This window comes from Ornithorhynchus anatinus, chromosome 14 (genome assembly GCF_004115215.2).
Source record: "Ornithorhynchus anatinus isolate Pmale09 chromosome 14, mOrnAna1.pri.v4, whole genome shotgun sequence".
Lineage (NCBI taxonomy): Eukaryota > Metazoa > Chordata > Mammalia > Monotremata > Ornithorhynchidae > Ornithorhynchus > Ornithorhynchus anatinus.
In genome coordinates this window covers 25,488,891-25,506,421 of record NC_041741.1, presented here as the reverse complement: position 1 = coordinate 25,506,421, position 17,531 = coordinate 25,488,891, and the positions used below count along the sequence as shown (strand labels likewise).

At 38.0% G+C, this 17,531-nt stretch overlaps 1 protein-coding gene across 3 annotated transcripts in view; it reads right to left on the bottom strand.

Moving 5' to 3' along the window:
• SYT1 (synaptotagmin 1) overlaps window positions 1-17,531 on the bottom strand; it is a 656,933-nt gene that overhangs the window by 177,794 nt on the left and 461,608 nt on the right. For all 3 annotated transcript variants that reach the window (XM_007666337.4, XM_007666335.3, XM_029079387.2), the window contains one exon: window positions 8,460-8,644. In XM_007666337.4, coding sequence (XP_007664527.1) covers window positions 8,460-8,644 — 185 coding nt within the window. The remainder of the gene's footprint in view (window positions 1-8,459; window positions 8,645-17,531) is intronic.

The following is a 17,531-nucleotide window of genomic DNA, read 5'->3' as shown; positions in this document are numbered from 1 at the left end:
AGGTAAAAGCAAGCACTAAATTGACTAGAATTTCAATTTATCTAACCTAGCTCTCCATCCCTTACCCTCTCTCTAATACATATTTTGTATATTCCTTGTAAAAATTTAAATTAGTATGTATATAAATACCTTGTAAAAACAATCTTCAAATAATTTCTAAGCCATATATATATACCCATATAGTTTAGAAATTATTTATTTTGTATTCAAATAAATGTATTATATTCAAATAATTTCTAAATCATATATATGCACATACATACATATACATATATAGTTTAGAAATTATTTAAAGTTTGTTTCTACAAGGAATTTTTTTCTTCACCAGGAGGTGATAAGAAACCATAGAATTGAGAGGAAAACCTTTCCTGGATATTACAAGCAGTTGATTTACAAGTATTATAGAACATAAGAGTCATGAACATAATTGGTATTTTAAAATCTGCACTAATCAAATCTGATTTTACAGAGGCAAAGTATAGATTGGACATGCTACTAACTAGGCAAGATCACACATCCATTCAGATGGTAGAGAATTAAAAAATGTCAAATATTATGCATGCAGAGAAATTAAAAGAAAGTTGTGGGCTCTAGCAGCAACATTTGCTATATTCAAAAAGATAGTCATATGCATGGATACTGAGAAGGTGATACTTTACAAAGTTATCATGTTTATTTGTAATGGCTATGGAAACAGAATAATACAGTGCTATCACCTAGTACATTTTGAAATAAAAGGCATTCATCCCAATTCCAGTTTATTTTCATAGATGCTATGCAAAGCTTGGTTGAACTAAATTGATGAGATTTATATTTCTTAATTTTGAAGAGAATAACACTTTCAAATTTTTATTGAGAATGAAAATCCAACATTATAATAATATGCCAGAGATTTTTGGAGAGTCTAGTCTATACAACTGAAAACTCCAGTTTGCATCATATAATACTAGGAAGCAAAAGTTTTCCTTTACGAAAAATGGTCTAAATGTTTTTCTTTAACAGTATATGATGAAGTGATAAGGTCAATATAGAAATAACTATTATGTGCCAGGTAATTGAATTTAATTTTCCAAATGCAGGCAGGAAATCTTAGCTATGTTTGATTTTTTATGGTATTAATTAAATATGTTTTTCCCATAGATGGGCAAATTTGAACTCATTCATTATTTAAAGTGTCATTTATGTATTTTAGGAATCCTGCAATGTGCTTAGCTAAGATAAGGGTTTTGGGACCTGGACGATAGAGGGATATATTGAATATCTCTCATTTTGATCTAATGCCTCGAACACCTGAGCTCTAATACTGAAATGATAAGGCAGACTCAATCAGTCAGCGCTAAGTAGACTGATATGTATGGATACTCTGCAGAAGCAAATAATTTGCTCTTTACCAAAAAAAAAAAAAAGCACCCTGAAATTCTTTTTTTGGGGGGGTAGGGGGATGCTTAGGAGGAGGAGAGGACCATGATGTCTAAGACGCTATTAAACAAGTCAGTCACTCATGTTTGTAAGGAAATAAGAAGGCCAAACATTCTAAGACCTAGAAATTTGAAAAAGTATATATATGTATAGATATATATATACATCTATATCTATATCTATATATCTATACATATATGTATATATATGTATGTATTTAAGAAAGTGTGTATGTGTACATATATATTAAAGATATATTATAGATTTAAAATGAGAGTGCCTCTTAATCCAGTGGAATTACCAGCTAAATTAATGCTATACAGAGTTTATCATGATTAAAACAAATTTCAGTCCCTACCTGAGCAAGTTAAATTAAATAAACATGGTCCCTGAAAGGGATTTCACTTAGTAATTGAGGGGGACAAAATAGTGAAGAAAATCATATGGTTTCATTCTACTTCATTAAAAATTTAGATCAATCTAACCAGAATTAGATTTTTGCAATTCATTAACACAGTGATAGCAGAGGCAAAATTTTATTTCCCTCTTTGCCCTTACTCCCTCTCCCTTCTGTGTCACTTATACACTCGGATCTGTACCTTTTAAGCACTTGATAGTCACTCCATTCTCAGCCCCACAGCACTTATGTATATATCTATAAGTTATTTTAATGTTTGCCTTCCTTTCTAGATGTTAAACTATTTGTGGGCAGGGATCATGTCTACCTACTCTATTGTACCGTACTCTCCCAAGGACTTAGTATAGCGTTCTGCACACAGTAAGTACTTGATAAAGATCATCGATGAATTCATTTACTGACTAACATTCCAGATTCACTAACCCACCCAACTTTGGAGGCATTTTAAATTCTGATCGTGCTCTGACAAGATACAATAATTAACCTTAAAAAGAGCTGATTTGGTTCCTATATCTAATAATTTTTTTCCCCCAATTTGAGGGCTTTTGAGCTGTGACCTTGAAACAGAAGTCAATGTCATTTTAATTTAAAAAAAAATAACTATGGTCCTGGGTCAAAGTTAAAATTTTGCAGAAGGATCTTCTCAAATCTCTCCTCGTGCTTCTCCAAAGCACTGCATATATTTACAGAGGATAAAACTGGGAAATGTTAGAGGGTATAGGATCCTTGGAGAGAGTGCCTGAGATAGAATCCTTCTCATTCTTGGTCCAAAATCTTTGTGATTGCAGCTAGGCTCATATGTTCTTTACGATGGGGCACTTAGTCATCATCTTCATCATCATCATCATCATCAAAAGACTGAACTATGAACCTGAAAAATGAAACTTTTAAACTCATAACTTGTAATGCCTAGGGTTGGTTTGAATTCATTTATGGAGTTCAGTGGTTTGAGGTGGTAGAAGTGTAGGACACATCAGGATCCCATGCATGGTGAAGAAATATTTAAATACTTGGTTATAACTGCAAGTTACCAGAGTTGTGCTTGTGCAAAATTAGTTCAAAATGTAGGTGATTGTATATGGAGCCTCCCTACTTCATTTCAAAAATGATAGATGGTTTTTCTCTAGACTATTGAAAAGTCTCCTAGTGGGATAAAATTCTGAGCATCTATGGGAGTAAGATGTCCAAATGGTAGGAACACGCAAGCATCAGATCTAGCACACAAAGGAATCCTTATGAACATTTTAAGCTTGACCTGCCTTATCTATTTGGGCAAACAGTAGGATTGGAATCTACAACTCTGAAAAGGAGCAACTTTGTATCTTATTAGAAAAGCTCAGATGGAAGCACTGACTATTTTAAAACTGAAAATGGTGATAGAAAATTTGCTTTTGGAAATAGCATAACTGTTCCAGAGGATGAACATTGCTTTCTTGTAAGATTTGATTTTTAACACTTTTTCTATGAGAGACAATGTGGCTAAAAAGATTCAAGTCTGAGGTTTCTACCTGCTTCACTAAAAGACCCATTTAGGGTTTAAAATAATTGTTTAAAATCTCTCCTAACTCACCACTTATATGTCTTGCTTTCAGACCAATAGAGTTTGAAATGTCTGAGATATTTAATCTCCTCCTTCCTAAGTGCTTTGTGACCTATTGAAAGTTACAGGCTCATATCTGCAATTATTCTGCAAGAAATAGGGCCAAATTTTGGATAATTTTTCAATGCCACTGTTCATCATTGAAGTGATTAAGTCTTCGTTTCCCAAAGGCTGATCTTAAGCAAGACATTTTCTGTACCAATGCAGTCAATTCAGACTCATTAAATCAGCAGCTATTATAGTGTCTCTTGAGCAAAGTTCTTTTTTTCTTTTGGGGGAAAAAAAAAAGCAGGTGAGAAAATAAAGGGGACTGGGGACATTGATAAAGCAACATAATGGAGAAAGTTCAGATATTTATGTACCAACTCAGTTTTTGGTGCATAACGTTTGGCCTGTATTTAAATTAGATACTAACTGGTCATTAAAAGTCCCATCAGACTGGCTTCTTGAAAAACTGGCACTGCTTAAATTGATATTTGATAAATGCATATTAAAAGGAAGTACATCAGCTCTTTGCCACCAAGAAGGCGATGGCAACAGCTCCTCATGAATGAATCAATCAACCCATCAGTGGTTTTTATTGAGCATTTGTTTTTTTGTAGAGCACTGTATTAAATGCTTGGGAGAGTAACAGTATTATAAGATTGGTGGTAGACAGAACCCCTGCTTCCTTGACAATCTAGTGGGAGAAGCAGATAAAAAAATGGGGCAGAATATGAGAATAGGTAAATTTGTCTTCCTGCATACTGAACCCCAATGTTCTCCCTCTAGCTTTCTCCCTCTATTGAATGCCCCCCCCCCCAATGAAAGGATGTGACTAAGACCCTCCCCTTCCCAACACTTTGGAGGGTGGGGTGGCGAATGTAGAGAATGAACTTCGGGATGACGAATTGGGGTTTAGCCAGATTTCAACTCACAACTTGAGCTTCCTGGTATAATCTATTAAAAATATTAGTAATGGGGAAAATGAGAATTTTGTCAAAATCAATTTAGTTCATCCGTTTGGTGTCTACCAGAACTCCATGTAAATCTCAGCTGAAGAGAACACCAGACATTAAAATTTTAGACTAGATGTGTTTAAATAGCCAAATAAACCTACCGCAAGTGACAATCCAGAACAGTCATGAGACACAACACAGATAAGGAGGACATAGAAGGAAGAAATCAAAATTAAAACATCCACACACAAACATCAGTTAAAAACCATGGAGAAATGACCATTTTAATAGCTAACACATTTTGTAAAGCATTTAATCTGTGATTCATGAGTCACTCACATTTTAAATGTTCTTAAATTTCAAATAAATTAACTCTACCAGATTTATAAACTACAATGTGTGAAAACATAAACTCTATTTCCCAGTTATCCCACACCTTACCAAATCATGTTTGAAATTCTCCTCTAGGGGAAAAAAATGCTACCAAGTGAGTACTGAAAATTATGTTTGTATGAGTCATTTAACAAGACATGCACTAAAAATTCAATAGCTCAATTCATTCTGATGAATATTCTTATTTTAAAAAGCTTTGTAACATAAATACTCTTCCTCAGTTAATTTACAAAATATTTGAAACAAACAGTACTTTGTACATCAAAGCATTTGGATTATGCCCATATTGTAATCTTTTTAAAAGTCTGTAGAAAAAATTTCCTTTCCAAATCACTGAAGATTGAAGATTAATTCTACTTCATTCCCATGCAATTTAAAGTTTCCAAACTGATGATTGGAATATTATTGAAAAAATAATGTTTAATTCTCTTAATCCATTTAATTCTTGAACAAATGCACAACCTCATAGTCAGTTGGAGAAAAAATACTGTCTACTAATCTAAATGTTTTTTAAAAAGAATGAATTTTGTTTTCTAAATCATTTCTGTCTGCACATCTGTTTATAAATAGGACAGGTTCAGTTCCATATTATCTGAGAGATTTTACTTTAAATAAATTGGAAATATCCTTTTGAATCCTGTAAATACAAAATTGCTTAAAAGTAGGAGTCATTTCCAATGTTAGCACTGCTACAGTTGTCTTTGAACCTAGCAGTAAATTGATGATTGAAATAAACTGCTTTTGTTCATAAAAACAGTAATTAGCAAATGCATAAATATCAGCAGTCAACCATATGCATTCGCTGCATTTACGATCTTGGTCATTTATCCAGGTCCTAACGAAGATTAAAACACAACCTCGTATACTAGAGGGACCAGTCTTACATCAAACAGAAGAAATTCCACAAAGAATATATAAATGTATATATCATTTGTGCTAGGATGAAATACGATATCAATTAACTCTATAAATTCTTTATCTTTTAACTATGACTAGTATTATTTCCGAGACACTGCAATTTGTCACTGATAAAATTATGGTTTTTTTTTAAGTTGATTTGTGATACCTGGGAATAAATCATAAAATAGGGCTGCATGATATCCTATCTGAACAGGAAATGTTCTGCACAATTTTATGAATTGCTTTCTTTCTATTTTATTTAAATTGTACATGAAAACACAAAGTGTCAGGCCCGCTATCCCAACGTACAGGAATCAAGCAAGTTTTCAGACAGAATTTCAGTTCCTTTTCAGACAGAATTTCAGTTCCTTTTATTATATTAATTATGGAAAGATTATTTTTCTAGTTCTGCCTGGAGAGTAAGATTTCAGTTAGGTACATGTGCATGGACTCAAACAACGATTAAAAATTGTTGGAAAATGCATCTCATATACTGAAATCAGAACTTTACCTTTCCGATACCAATGGAACAGAATTGTAGGGAGCCTACAGTGAGCAGTTGTGTAATTGTGTAATTGCATTTTAATCGATTTCATCTGAAAGCAACATCTCTACAGTGTGCCAAAATAGAAAGGGAAAAGACACGATTGATCTTGGGGTGTGCATCCAAGATATCCACAACAGCATGTATTGACACTGGTTGCTTGTACTCTTACAATTAAAAGAGTACAACGGATTACACCTGCAGAAATTCATATTTTGAAGTTTTTTAGAAAAGCCAACTCTAAATAATTTGACACGTTCCAAAAGGGGGCACAATCTTCTTACAAAACATTAGATTCAGGTGTGAGAATTCTATCAAACTCGAAGATTTATCGTTCTGTTTCTTCAGTGTGGCTTAGTGGAAGGAGCACAGGTATAATAGTCAGGAGATTTAGATTTAGATCCCAGCTCTACCATTTAGATCCCAGCTCTGCCATTTGCCTTCTGTGTGACTGTGTCACTTCTCTTTTGCCTCATTTTTTCTTCTGTAAAATAGGGGTTGAATTCCTCTTCTTCTTCTCCCCTAGAATGTGAGCTCCAGATGAGACAGGTATGGTGTCTAACCTGATTATCTTGTCTCTATCCCCAGTGCTTTAGTACAGTTCTTAGCACATAGTAAATGCTTAACAAAAAATATCATAGTTATTAATTTATTCCTCCTGAACATAATTCCTCACTATTAACTCTTCTAGAGGCCAATAAGAGCCTCTATTCCTATAAGAGACCTAGTGTTTCCATTAACTACTGAAAAAGCTTTAAAGGATTTTTGTTAAAAAGATGGTTAATTTATTTATTCATATTAATGTCTGTCTCACCCTCTAGACTCTAAGCTCGTTACGTGCAGGGCATGTGCCTGATAATTCTGTTGTATTGTACTTTCCCAAACCCTTAGTACAGTGCTCTGCACATATTAAGTCATCAATAAATATGATCAACTGATCTTCATTATTCTTCCATGTTTTTGGGTTCCAGGCTTCCCCAAAACCTGGGGAATTTAAATTGTCTGGTTGCCCAAAGCTGAGTGTCTCTTAGGTGGTGAGAAGGTTCAGGCCATTCTGGAAATTGCACTCTCAGCTATATGGCAGCAGCAAACTGTCCTCCCAATTTGTTTAATCCTGGAAAATCCTAAGCATAAAGAGATAGGGACAGCTGGACATCTAATAATAATAATAACTGTGGTATTGGTTAAGCACTTACTATGTGCCAGGCACTGTACTAAGCCCTGGGGTGGATACAGCAAATGGGGTTGGACACAGTCCCTGTTCCACATGGGGCTCACTGTCTCAATCCTCATTTTACAGATGAGGTAAATGAAGCACAGAAGTGATGTGATAGGCCCAAGGCCACACAGCAGACAAGGGGCGGAGCTGGGATTAGGACCCATGGCTTTTTGATTTATAGGTCAGTGCACTATCCACTATGCCATGCTGCTTCTCATCTCTTCCTGGCCTGCCTGAGCTGGTAACTTCTGGAGTATCTGATTGGCCTTATGTAGATATGGAATTAAATGCTTACCTGAACCTTGACTTTCCCCTGTGTTGTGAGAAAATAAGACTAAAAGCAATTGATTTTCTGCTATTTAAAATACACATGATTAAATTATCCAAGAAAATATACACAGTGCCAATCCTTGTGAGCCAGGGGCAATGTTATATTGGATGAGATTTGAGAATATCGATAGATATGTTAGATTCGATATTGTCAAATCTTCTCTCAGCACTTAGCACAATGTTCTGAGCAGAAAAGTAGCACATGTCATAGGTTATAATAACAGTACTAATACCACGAATCTAAACAACTTTGACTGTGCCTGGATGTTTCAGTCCATAGAGGGAAATAATTTTCAGCGGATCACTATTATTTTCTGTCAATAAGCATTCAGAATAGTTTTCTTTCCCCCTGCAGACCCCAAGTTGTAATATTCTATTCTCATACTGAAAAAAATATTTTGAGACCATTTTAAATTGAAGTTCATATTGAGACAATGTGTCTAAATATTTAGAAACTTTTCTCCTGTCTATTCTCAGAATTATGTTACAAACATGATGAAGAAGGGTCAATGAGAAGGCTCGCATCAAAAGACTTAAAGCCCTGACATGAACAAGAGTTGTATTAACCAAGCTTGCACAGGGAGCCATTGGTAAAATAAGAGCAAGAATCCTAAGGTTCTCTTTCTGAAAGATACACTTCAGAAATTTAATGTTAATGTAAAAACAAGACAAGCCCGCAAACAGAATTAGTACATTACCTGGTCTTTCATGGTTTTGCCTAAATCCTTCACATCTTTCATGTTTATGGCATTTTTCCCTCCCTTTTCCTTCCCCTTCTTCTTGTTCTTCTTTTTGAACAAACATTTCTTACAGATACAAAAGCAGCAGGTAAGAATTAACAGGACTGCTACTATGGCTATAGCTATTAAGGCCCATGGTGGCACTAGAAAAAAACAGAAAGAGAAAGCACAGAAAAATTAGTGAGTATAGTGATACAAACATTTAAATAATTCATTTGATTTTCAAGGTTATGACTGTCCAGATTTGAAACACCAAAGTGGGAATAATATGCAAGCAAATGTTTACAGGTCTATCATCTATCCATTTTAACTATTTAAAAATCTCAGGAAATTTCTCTCTTAGAGTACTTATATTGAGTTGCACAACAGAAACATTTAGAATTTTCATTTCCTCTAATAAGAAATGATCCACACTATAAAAACAGATATTTGGAATAGGCATAAAAATACTTGAATGGTAGTATATAATCAGGGAATATTGAACAAAGTGAGAAAAGATTTCAAAATATTCAACATATTTAGCATTTTTCTTCTATATTCAGAATCATGTTATGAGATCAGTAATAACTTAGCAAAACATGGATTCCTAGAAATTAATCCTTTTTTAGAATTGAAGTTGTAAACAGTGTTAGAACCAAGGTATCTCAAATATGGTTCAGGCATCAACAAACCATCTAAATTTATGGATATTTAAAATTGTCCTGAGATCACTGGGATCTTGGTGGATGTCATATATTTATAACTCATTGTCATTGAACAAATAGCAGTTTCAAGACCTATAAAACTCTATTCAATATTGGGATAGTTTTTCATACCTATAGTTCTCTATCTATCTTGTTGACCCTGGAATTCACAACCAAAATACATTGCATAGTGTATTCAATAGTAATTTTATAATGATAGTTATTTTGTATCTTAAAATTGATTCTCCTGATTTGACTCATGTGATAGTTACTCAAAAACATATATATATAACTTTAAAATGACATAGGTAACACTGAATTGATTTTCGCCAAGATCCGCCCTTTCCTCTCTACCCAAACGGCTACCTTACTGCTACAGGCTCTCGTTATATCCCAGCTAGACTACTGTGTCAGCCTTCTCTCTGACCTCCCTTCCTCCTCTCTCGCCCTGCTCCAGTCTATTCTTCACTCCGCTGCCCGGCTCATCTTCCTGCAGAAACGATCTGGGCATGTCACTCCCCTTCTTAAACAACTCCAATGGTTGCCTATCAACCTCCGCTCCAAACAGAAACTCCTCACTCTAGGCTTCGAGGCTCTCCATCACCTTGCCCCTTCCTACCTTTCCTCCCTTCTCTCTTTCTACCGCCCACCCCGCACGCTCTGCTCCTCTGCCGCCCACCTCCTCACCGTCCCTCGCTTTCGCTATCCCGCCGTCGACCCCTGGGCCACATCCTCCCGCGGTCCTGGAATGCCTTCCCTCCTGACCTCCGCCAAACTGATTCTCTTCCCCTCTTCAAAACCCTACTTAAAACTCACCTCCTCCAAGAGGCCTTCCCAGACTGAGCTCCTCTTCTCCCTCTACTCCCTCTACCACCCCCCCTTTACCTCTCCGCAGCTAAACCCTCTTTTCCCCCTTTCCCTCTCCTCCTCCACTTCTCCCTTCCCATCCCCACAGCACTGTACTCGTCCGCTCAACTGTATATATTTCCATTACCCTATTTATTTTGTTAATGAATTGCACATTGCCTTGATTCTATTTAGTTGCCATTGTTTTTACGAGATGTTCTTCCCCTCGACTCTATTTATTGCCATCGTTCTCGTCTGTCCGTCTCCCCCGATTAGACTGTAAGCCCGTCAAACGGCAGGGACTGTCTCTATCTGTTGCCAACTTGTTCATTCCAAGCGCTTAGTACAGTGCTCTGCACATAGTAAGCTCTCAATGAATACTATTGAACAATTTTACTAGTTCAGAAGAAAGATAATGGTGAAAGAAAATGAAGATTATTTTTTGACTCTAGCCAAAGAGATAGGAGCACATGCTTATAGGAAGTGATTCTATATATAGCCACCTGAGGCTAAAAGTGGTAGAAATGAATTTATGTAACTTTCTTTTAAAAATGTTGTTTCCTCAAGAATTCATTTTGCGCATGTTGTGATCCATATTCTGAAAAGTTATATTGTAAGTGTAAAATTAACAAATGATGTTTTAAGTCGATTTTTCTTTTGGAAAAGTTCTGTCCTCAATTGACTATGTTGGAAATTGGCTAATGGCACCTTCAGGAGGCAGAAAAAAATGCCCTTTAAGTGAAGAAATTGCCATTTTGTATTATAATTAACTGAAGAGCCTCTTTTGCTATAGTAATTGAATTAACAAAAGGAGTTGAAAAATTTAGTGAAAGTGCTTACTTCCCATGTGTTTGTCAAAAGTATACCTTTTAAATTTGTTTAGACCCCCCCCAACCTCCTAACCATTTGAGAAAACAGATCCTGTTTTCTTATGGATAAGAACTGGAGAAGGAGAGGTGAAGAAGATTCAGCTGTTTGTGCAGAAATTTTTATAAAAAAAAAAATAAAAATGGCTGTCCTCAGCCCACAACTTGATAAAGAAATTTGTTTGTACTGCTTGGAGCCAGACTAATAAAATGTTTTGCTGAAAATAGTATTGTTTCTGATATATATTCTGTTATTTTCTCAAAGGTTCAACCAAACACAAGGAATTTACTGATGATGCCTCAAAATACAGGCATTTCAGTGGGACTGCCTCATTAATAAACCCTAATTGCTTGTCAAACAAAGCATTATAAATCAATTTGTTCTCTAGTACACACCAGTTTTTGTTCCTCAACTTGCTTATTCAATTTATTGATTTCTGCCCCCTCTCTTTACACTTTATTCCTCAATTCATTCCAGCAGGGAAGAGCAATCAGATGAAATCCAAATTTGCCAACTTAAAAGGTTGATTTCAGAATGTCATCAGTTAGATGAGCATATCCATTCGATTTGGGTGTGTAGGTTACATGCAGCCTATTGATGGGCTTACATCTCCCCTTCCTGAAGCACAAGTGACCCCATTCACTGTCCTTCTGCCCCTACTAGGGTACAACCTACAGTGTCCATGGAGATCCCAGCACCATCTTCAAAACTGGCAAACCACTGGGCAGAGGTTAGATGTCAGTAGATATGCATATCTGTAATTTTATTTATCCCTTATGCTCTGCCCGCCTCCCAGACCCAAAGCACTCATGTATATAACTGTAATTTCATTTATCTGTATTGATGTCTGTCTCACTCACTCCAGACTGTGAGCTGGTTGTGGGCAGGAAATGTCATTGTTTATTGTGGTATTGTCCTTTCCCAAGCTCTTAGTACAGTGCTCTGCACATAGGAAGTGCTCGATAAATACAAATGAATGAACGAATGAACGTCAGGAGCCAAGCGGAGATCTGAGGACCACCAATATAGGCGTGAATATGAATTTGGGGTTAATGTAACAAGAGGTTCTCTCCTATCCTAAAGGATGGGATTAAGAGTGAAGTCCTTGTCCAGACAGGGCGGATGAAATTTAAGCATCCCAAACTTTGACTTCCTCAACAATACCAGTGCCCACATATCCAAACACACACATGCATCTTGGGACACAGAAGTGCACAGAGATATATAAAAACATGTACGTAACATGTACATTGAAGGCACATGGTGTAGTGGATAGAGGAGGGACCTATAAGTCAGAAGGACATGGGTTCTAATCCCAGTTCTGCCACTAAACTGCTATGTGTCCTTGGGAAGTCACTTCATTTCTCTGTGTGTCAGTTATCTCATCTGTAAAATGGAGATTTAAACTGTGCCCCACATGGCACAAGAACTGTGTCCAACCCGATTTGCTTGTACCCACCCCAGCTCTTACTGAAGTACTTGACGCATAGTTAACACCTAACAAATACCAGAATTATTATGATTCAATCCACAAAATACACAGTGACTCAGGAACAAGCTCTCCCTCAGATTTTGGGGTACAAAGATCTTTTTTTTCCTTTTATAAAAACAATGATGGTGTTTGTTAAGTGCTTACTATGTGCCAAGCACTGTTCCAAGCACTGAGCACAAGCATTTACTATCTGCCAGGTATTGTATTAAGCAATAGGGTAGATACAAGCAAATCAGGTTGGACACAGTCCATGTCCCACATGGGGCTCACACTCTTAACTCCCATTTTACAGATGAGAAAACTGAAGCACAGAGAAGTTAAACAACTTGCCCAAGTAACACAGCAACAGCAGCAGGGCACAGTGGGTAGAGCATGGGCCTGGAAGTCAGAGCGTCAAGGGTTCTAATCCCGGCTCTGCCACTTGTCTGCTGTGTGACCTTGGACAAGTCACTTCACATCTCTGAGCCTCCGTTACCTCATCTGTAAAATGGGGATCGAGACTGTGAGCCCCACATGGGACAGGGACTGTGTCCAACCCGATTTGCTTGTATCCACCCCAGCGCTTAGTAGAATGCCTGGCACATATTAAGTGCTTAACAAAAACCACAGTTGTTATTATTAGGTGGTGAAGCAGAGATTAGAACCCAGGTCCTTCTGATTCCCAGACCTGTGCTCCATCCATTAGGCTATGCTTATTCTTAGTCTGGGATACAAAGACACACACACACACATATCTCAGAGACTCAGAAAGAGAAGATCATATTCTGAATTGTTTCTGAGACAAGTCAAGGAGTTGTGAACTAAAACTGCAGCCAGAGGGTGTTTAGCCAAGTGTGATAGGAGATATTCTTTGTTTTCCCTTCCTACCCTTTAAATTCTGTGAGCCAGGAGTGAGTGGCGTGTCTCAACTGGAATGTAAAGATTTATGGACAGTTGGAAAGAATACCTTCTCTCCCTCTCCTTTCATATCCAACAGACCACTCCCTCCCCACCTTTAAAGCTTTATTAAAATTACATCTCCAATAGTACTTCCCTAGGTCCTCATTTTCCCTTGTCTCTCTCCCTTTTGTGTTGGCCTCGCACTTGTTTTTATACCTATTAAGCGTTTATTATTCACCCAACCCTCAGCCCCACAGCACTTACGTACCTATACAAAATTCATTTTTAATTCTTGTGGGGAGGGAACATGTCTGCCAATTCTGTTACAGTGTACTGTCCCAAGGGCTAAGTACACAGTAAGTGCTCAATAAACACGATTTACTGATTTGATTGATTATCAGCCCTACCCTCCTCCTCCTTTACAAGAAATGGGGAGCAGAGGATCATCCTCTGTCTCTGCTCCAGACTGTAATGTCTTAGACTGAACATTCCTAGTTCACACTAAGCTAAAATACCAAGGAAATGCACCGTGACTGTATGAAAGTACTCTTTACTGGTAATTTTCAAGCAATTTAATTTTAAGAACTCAGTAAATACCATGGATTAGTTGTGCTAGGCACTGAGGTAGACACAATGCTTTCAGATCACACAGTGTTTCTCTACCCAGAGCTCACAGTCTATGGGAAAGGGAACAGGTATTTTTCCCCATCTTACAGATGAGGAAACTAATCCACAGAAATGCTAACTCATTTGCCCAAGGTCGCACAGCTGAAAAGTGGCAGAGTCGGCATTCAGGTCCAGGACCCTTCACTCCCAAGCCCATGCTTTGAAGTGCTCAAATAGTATAAAACATAAATCAATATGAATTTAAGTGTTGCAGGTGGTTTGGAATACATAAATGGCAAGGTGGAGTTAGGAAGATATGACCAAGAGAGAAGAAAATTAATTAGGAATACTTCCTGGAGAAGATGGGATTTCAAGGGGGAGGGGCTTTGAATATAGCGAGAGTTGTGGTCTGGCATATTTGATGGGAAAAGGACTTCCAGCAGTGGGGAGAAAGTGAGCAAGGGAAACCGGTATAAGATACATTGAAGCCAATAGTACCCAGTGCATGAGACAAAGGGAAATGGAAGTTTTTGAGGAGAGAAGAAATGTTAACCGAATGATGTTTTAGGAACAGGATCTGGGCTGCAGAATGTGCTAAAGAGAGAAAGGGAGACAGGCTGGAGGCAGAGAGACCTGTAAAGAGTAATAATAATAATATTTGTTAAGCATTTACTATGTGCCAGGCACAGTTCTAAGATCTGGGTTAGAGACAAGATGATTGAGTTGGACATAGTCCCTGTCTCACACGGGGCTCACAATCTTAATCCCCATTTTACAGATGAGTGAACTGAAGCCCAGAGAAGTGAAGTGGATTGCCCAAGGTCACACAGCAGAAAAGTGACGGAACTAGGATTAGAACCCATGACCTTCTGACTCACAGGCCAGTATGATGCAGTACTCTGGGAGATGACAAAAAATTGGAACTCAGGTGGTGGCCATTTGGGTGAAGTGAAAGGGGCAGACCCACGAAATATTGTGATGAATGAACCAGCAGGATTTTGCACGGTCTGAATGAAAGGTTAAAATATAACAAGGAGTCGAAGACGACACCAAGGCTGAGGATTTCTGGAACAGGGTACACTCCCAAGCACTTATTATATTGCTATGCTTTCCGCAAGCACTCAGTAAATACCATCAATCAATTGACTGATTTCAGAGTGGGGAAGCTTGGAAGAGTGGGTTAAGGAGAGAATTTGATCAATCAATCTTCACTGCTCCCAAGCTAACTTTCTAGCACTTCCTCGGTCTTGATTCTCCTGCCTCCATCCCCTTGCTCATATTGTTCTCCCAGTTTCAAACTTCCTCTCGCTCCTCACATCAAACAGAATGTGGTTCTTAACTTTCAAAGCCTTCCCTGATGAATTCCTCAGGACTCTGAACCATAACACCCCTTCAACCAACTTTAGCACTTATAAACTTATTTATAACTTTCTCGACACTCAAAAATAAACATACATCTAGTGTACTGATTTTAACCATTTAGTTGTAAAGATTTGCAGTATGTCTACCTCATTAGACTGTAAGCTGCTTGTGGGAAAAACTATTACTTGCTTCATTCTGTATTTCCCAAGTGTACAAGGCACCTCACATAAAAGACACCCGAATAATAATGCTGGTATTTATTAAGCACTTACTCTGTGCAAAGCACTGTTCTAAGCACTGGGGTAGATACGAGGTAATCAGATTGTCCCACATGAGGCTCATAGTCTTAATCCCCATTTTACAGATGAGGTAACTGAGGCACAGAGAAGTTAAGTGACTTGCCCACAGTTACACAGCTGACCGGTGGCAGATCCGGTATTCAAATTCATGACTTCTGACTCTCAAGCCTGTGCTCTTTCCACTGAGCCATGCTGTTTCCCCTAAGTACTGCTACTACTGCTATTACTTCTAGAAATCGGACAAGCCTTGAGGACAAACCCATTAATCACCAAGGATCTAGGCTTCTGGACATGAAATGGGGAAGAGAGTCTTACTCATAGAAAGGATTTCTCTGTCAGGTGGCAAAATTCACGAAAATCACTCAAAATGGCAGTTTCTAGAGAGTAGAGGTTAAGTGTTTATCCTAGATTTTCCATCTGAAGATCACGGAATGTTGCAACTGTGTTAACAATTGTCTTGTCTTATGTTGTCGAGTCATCTCCGACCCCTAGCGCCACCATGGACGCATCTCTTCCAGAATGCCCCACCTCCATCAGCAATCATTGTAGTTGTGGATCTGTAGAGTTTTCTTGGTAAAAATATGGAAGTGGTTTACCATTGCCTCCTACTGCCCAGTCAACTTGAGTCAACGCCCTCAGCTATCTCCTAAGCCGCTGCTGCCCGGCACAGGTGAGTTTCGACTTGCTGCAGATGGCCTTCCACTCACTAGCCACTGCCCAAGCTAGGAATAATAATGTTGGATTTGTTAAGCGCTTACTGCGTGCAGAGAGAGCACTGTTCTAAGCGCTGGGGTAGATACAGGGGAATGAGGTTGTCCCACGTGAGGGTCACAGTCATCACCCCCATTTTACAGATGAGGAAACTGAGGCACAGAGAAGTGAAGTGACTTGCCCATAGTCACGCAGCTGACAAGGGGCAGAGTCGGGATGGAATGGATATGTCTCTATTTGACTCTCCTTCCCATAGTGGAGACTGGTAAAGTACTGGAAACTCTCCAGATGTGATCCTGAGAGGGGATTAACAATTAGCACTTTTAAAATATCCATGAGTGGGTAGGTAGATGGTAGGTATTGTTTTCCTCATGCAATTGTGGGCCTTTCTTTTCTAAGGTGATACTATAGGCTAACTGCTATCTTTGTGCCTTTAATTTTGATTGCAAAGGCTAGATGCTTTTCCACAACTGACCACATAAATATCTACCCTTCCATGTTTGCTCTAAATGCTATTCCCGGAGGTTTTCTCTATTTGTTTAACTATTGGTCTGAGAGTTTCAAAGAAGGCACCCACCACCTCAAAGCTGTGCACCAGGCTATTTCGTTGTCTGTGGCTCTGGTTTCTTCAAGTATCACTCCCCAAATAAACCTTTAAAGCAACTGCCTCATTCTAATCCAGTTTACATTCCCCTTCCTGCTCATATGTGTTTTATTTAGAGTGAAAAGCGGGATGATTATATCCTATAAATTCTTGTCACTTTTATTGGTGGCAATCAAATGACAGACTTCATTAGTCTTTTGGATCCAGTAGGATGCTAGACATGAACGCTTCTGACCTGTAGTAAAAAGCATAGTATTTGCTAAGCATCTACTATATGTCACACATGCTGGGGTAGATATAAAATAATCTAAATTAATAGAGAAGCAGCATGGAATGGTGGATAGAGCATGGATCCCCTTTTTAAGGAGGAGGAAACTGAAGCACAGATAGGTTAAGTGACTTTTTAAGGTCACATAGGACAGGGGTAGAATCAATCACGCATACTTATTGAGCATTTACTATGTGTGCAACACTGTACTACGCCCTTGGGAGAGTACAACATGACAACAGAACAGACACATTCTGAGTCCTCATCAAGCTTAATTCAATCTTACTGAACGCTTACTGTAGGCAAAGCATTATACTAAAAGCTTGGAAGAGCACAGTATAACAATAAAAAAGATCTATTCCTTGCCCACAATAAGCTTACAGTCCAGAGGAGGATACAGACATTAATATAAA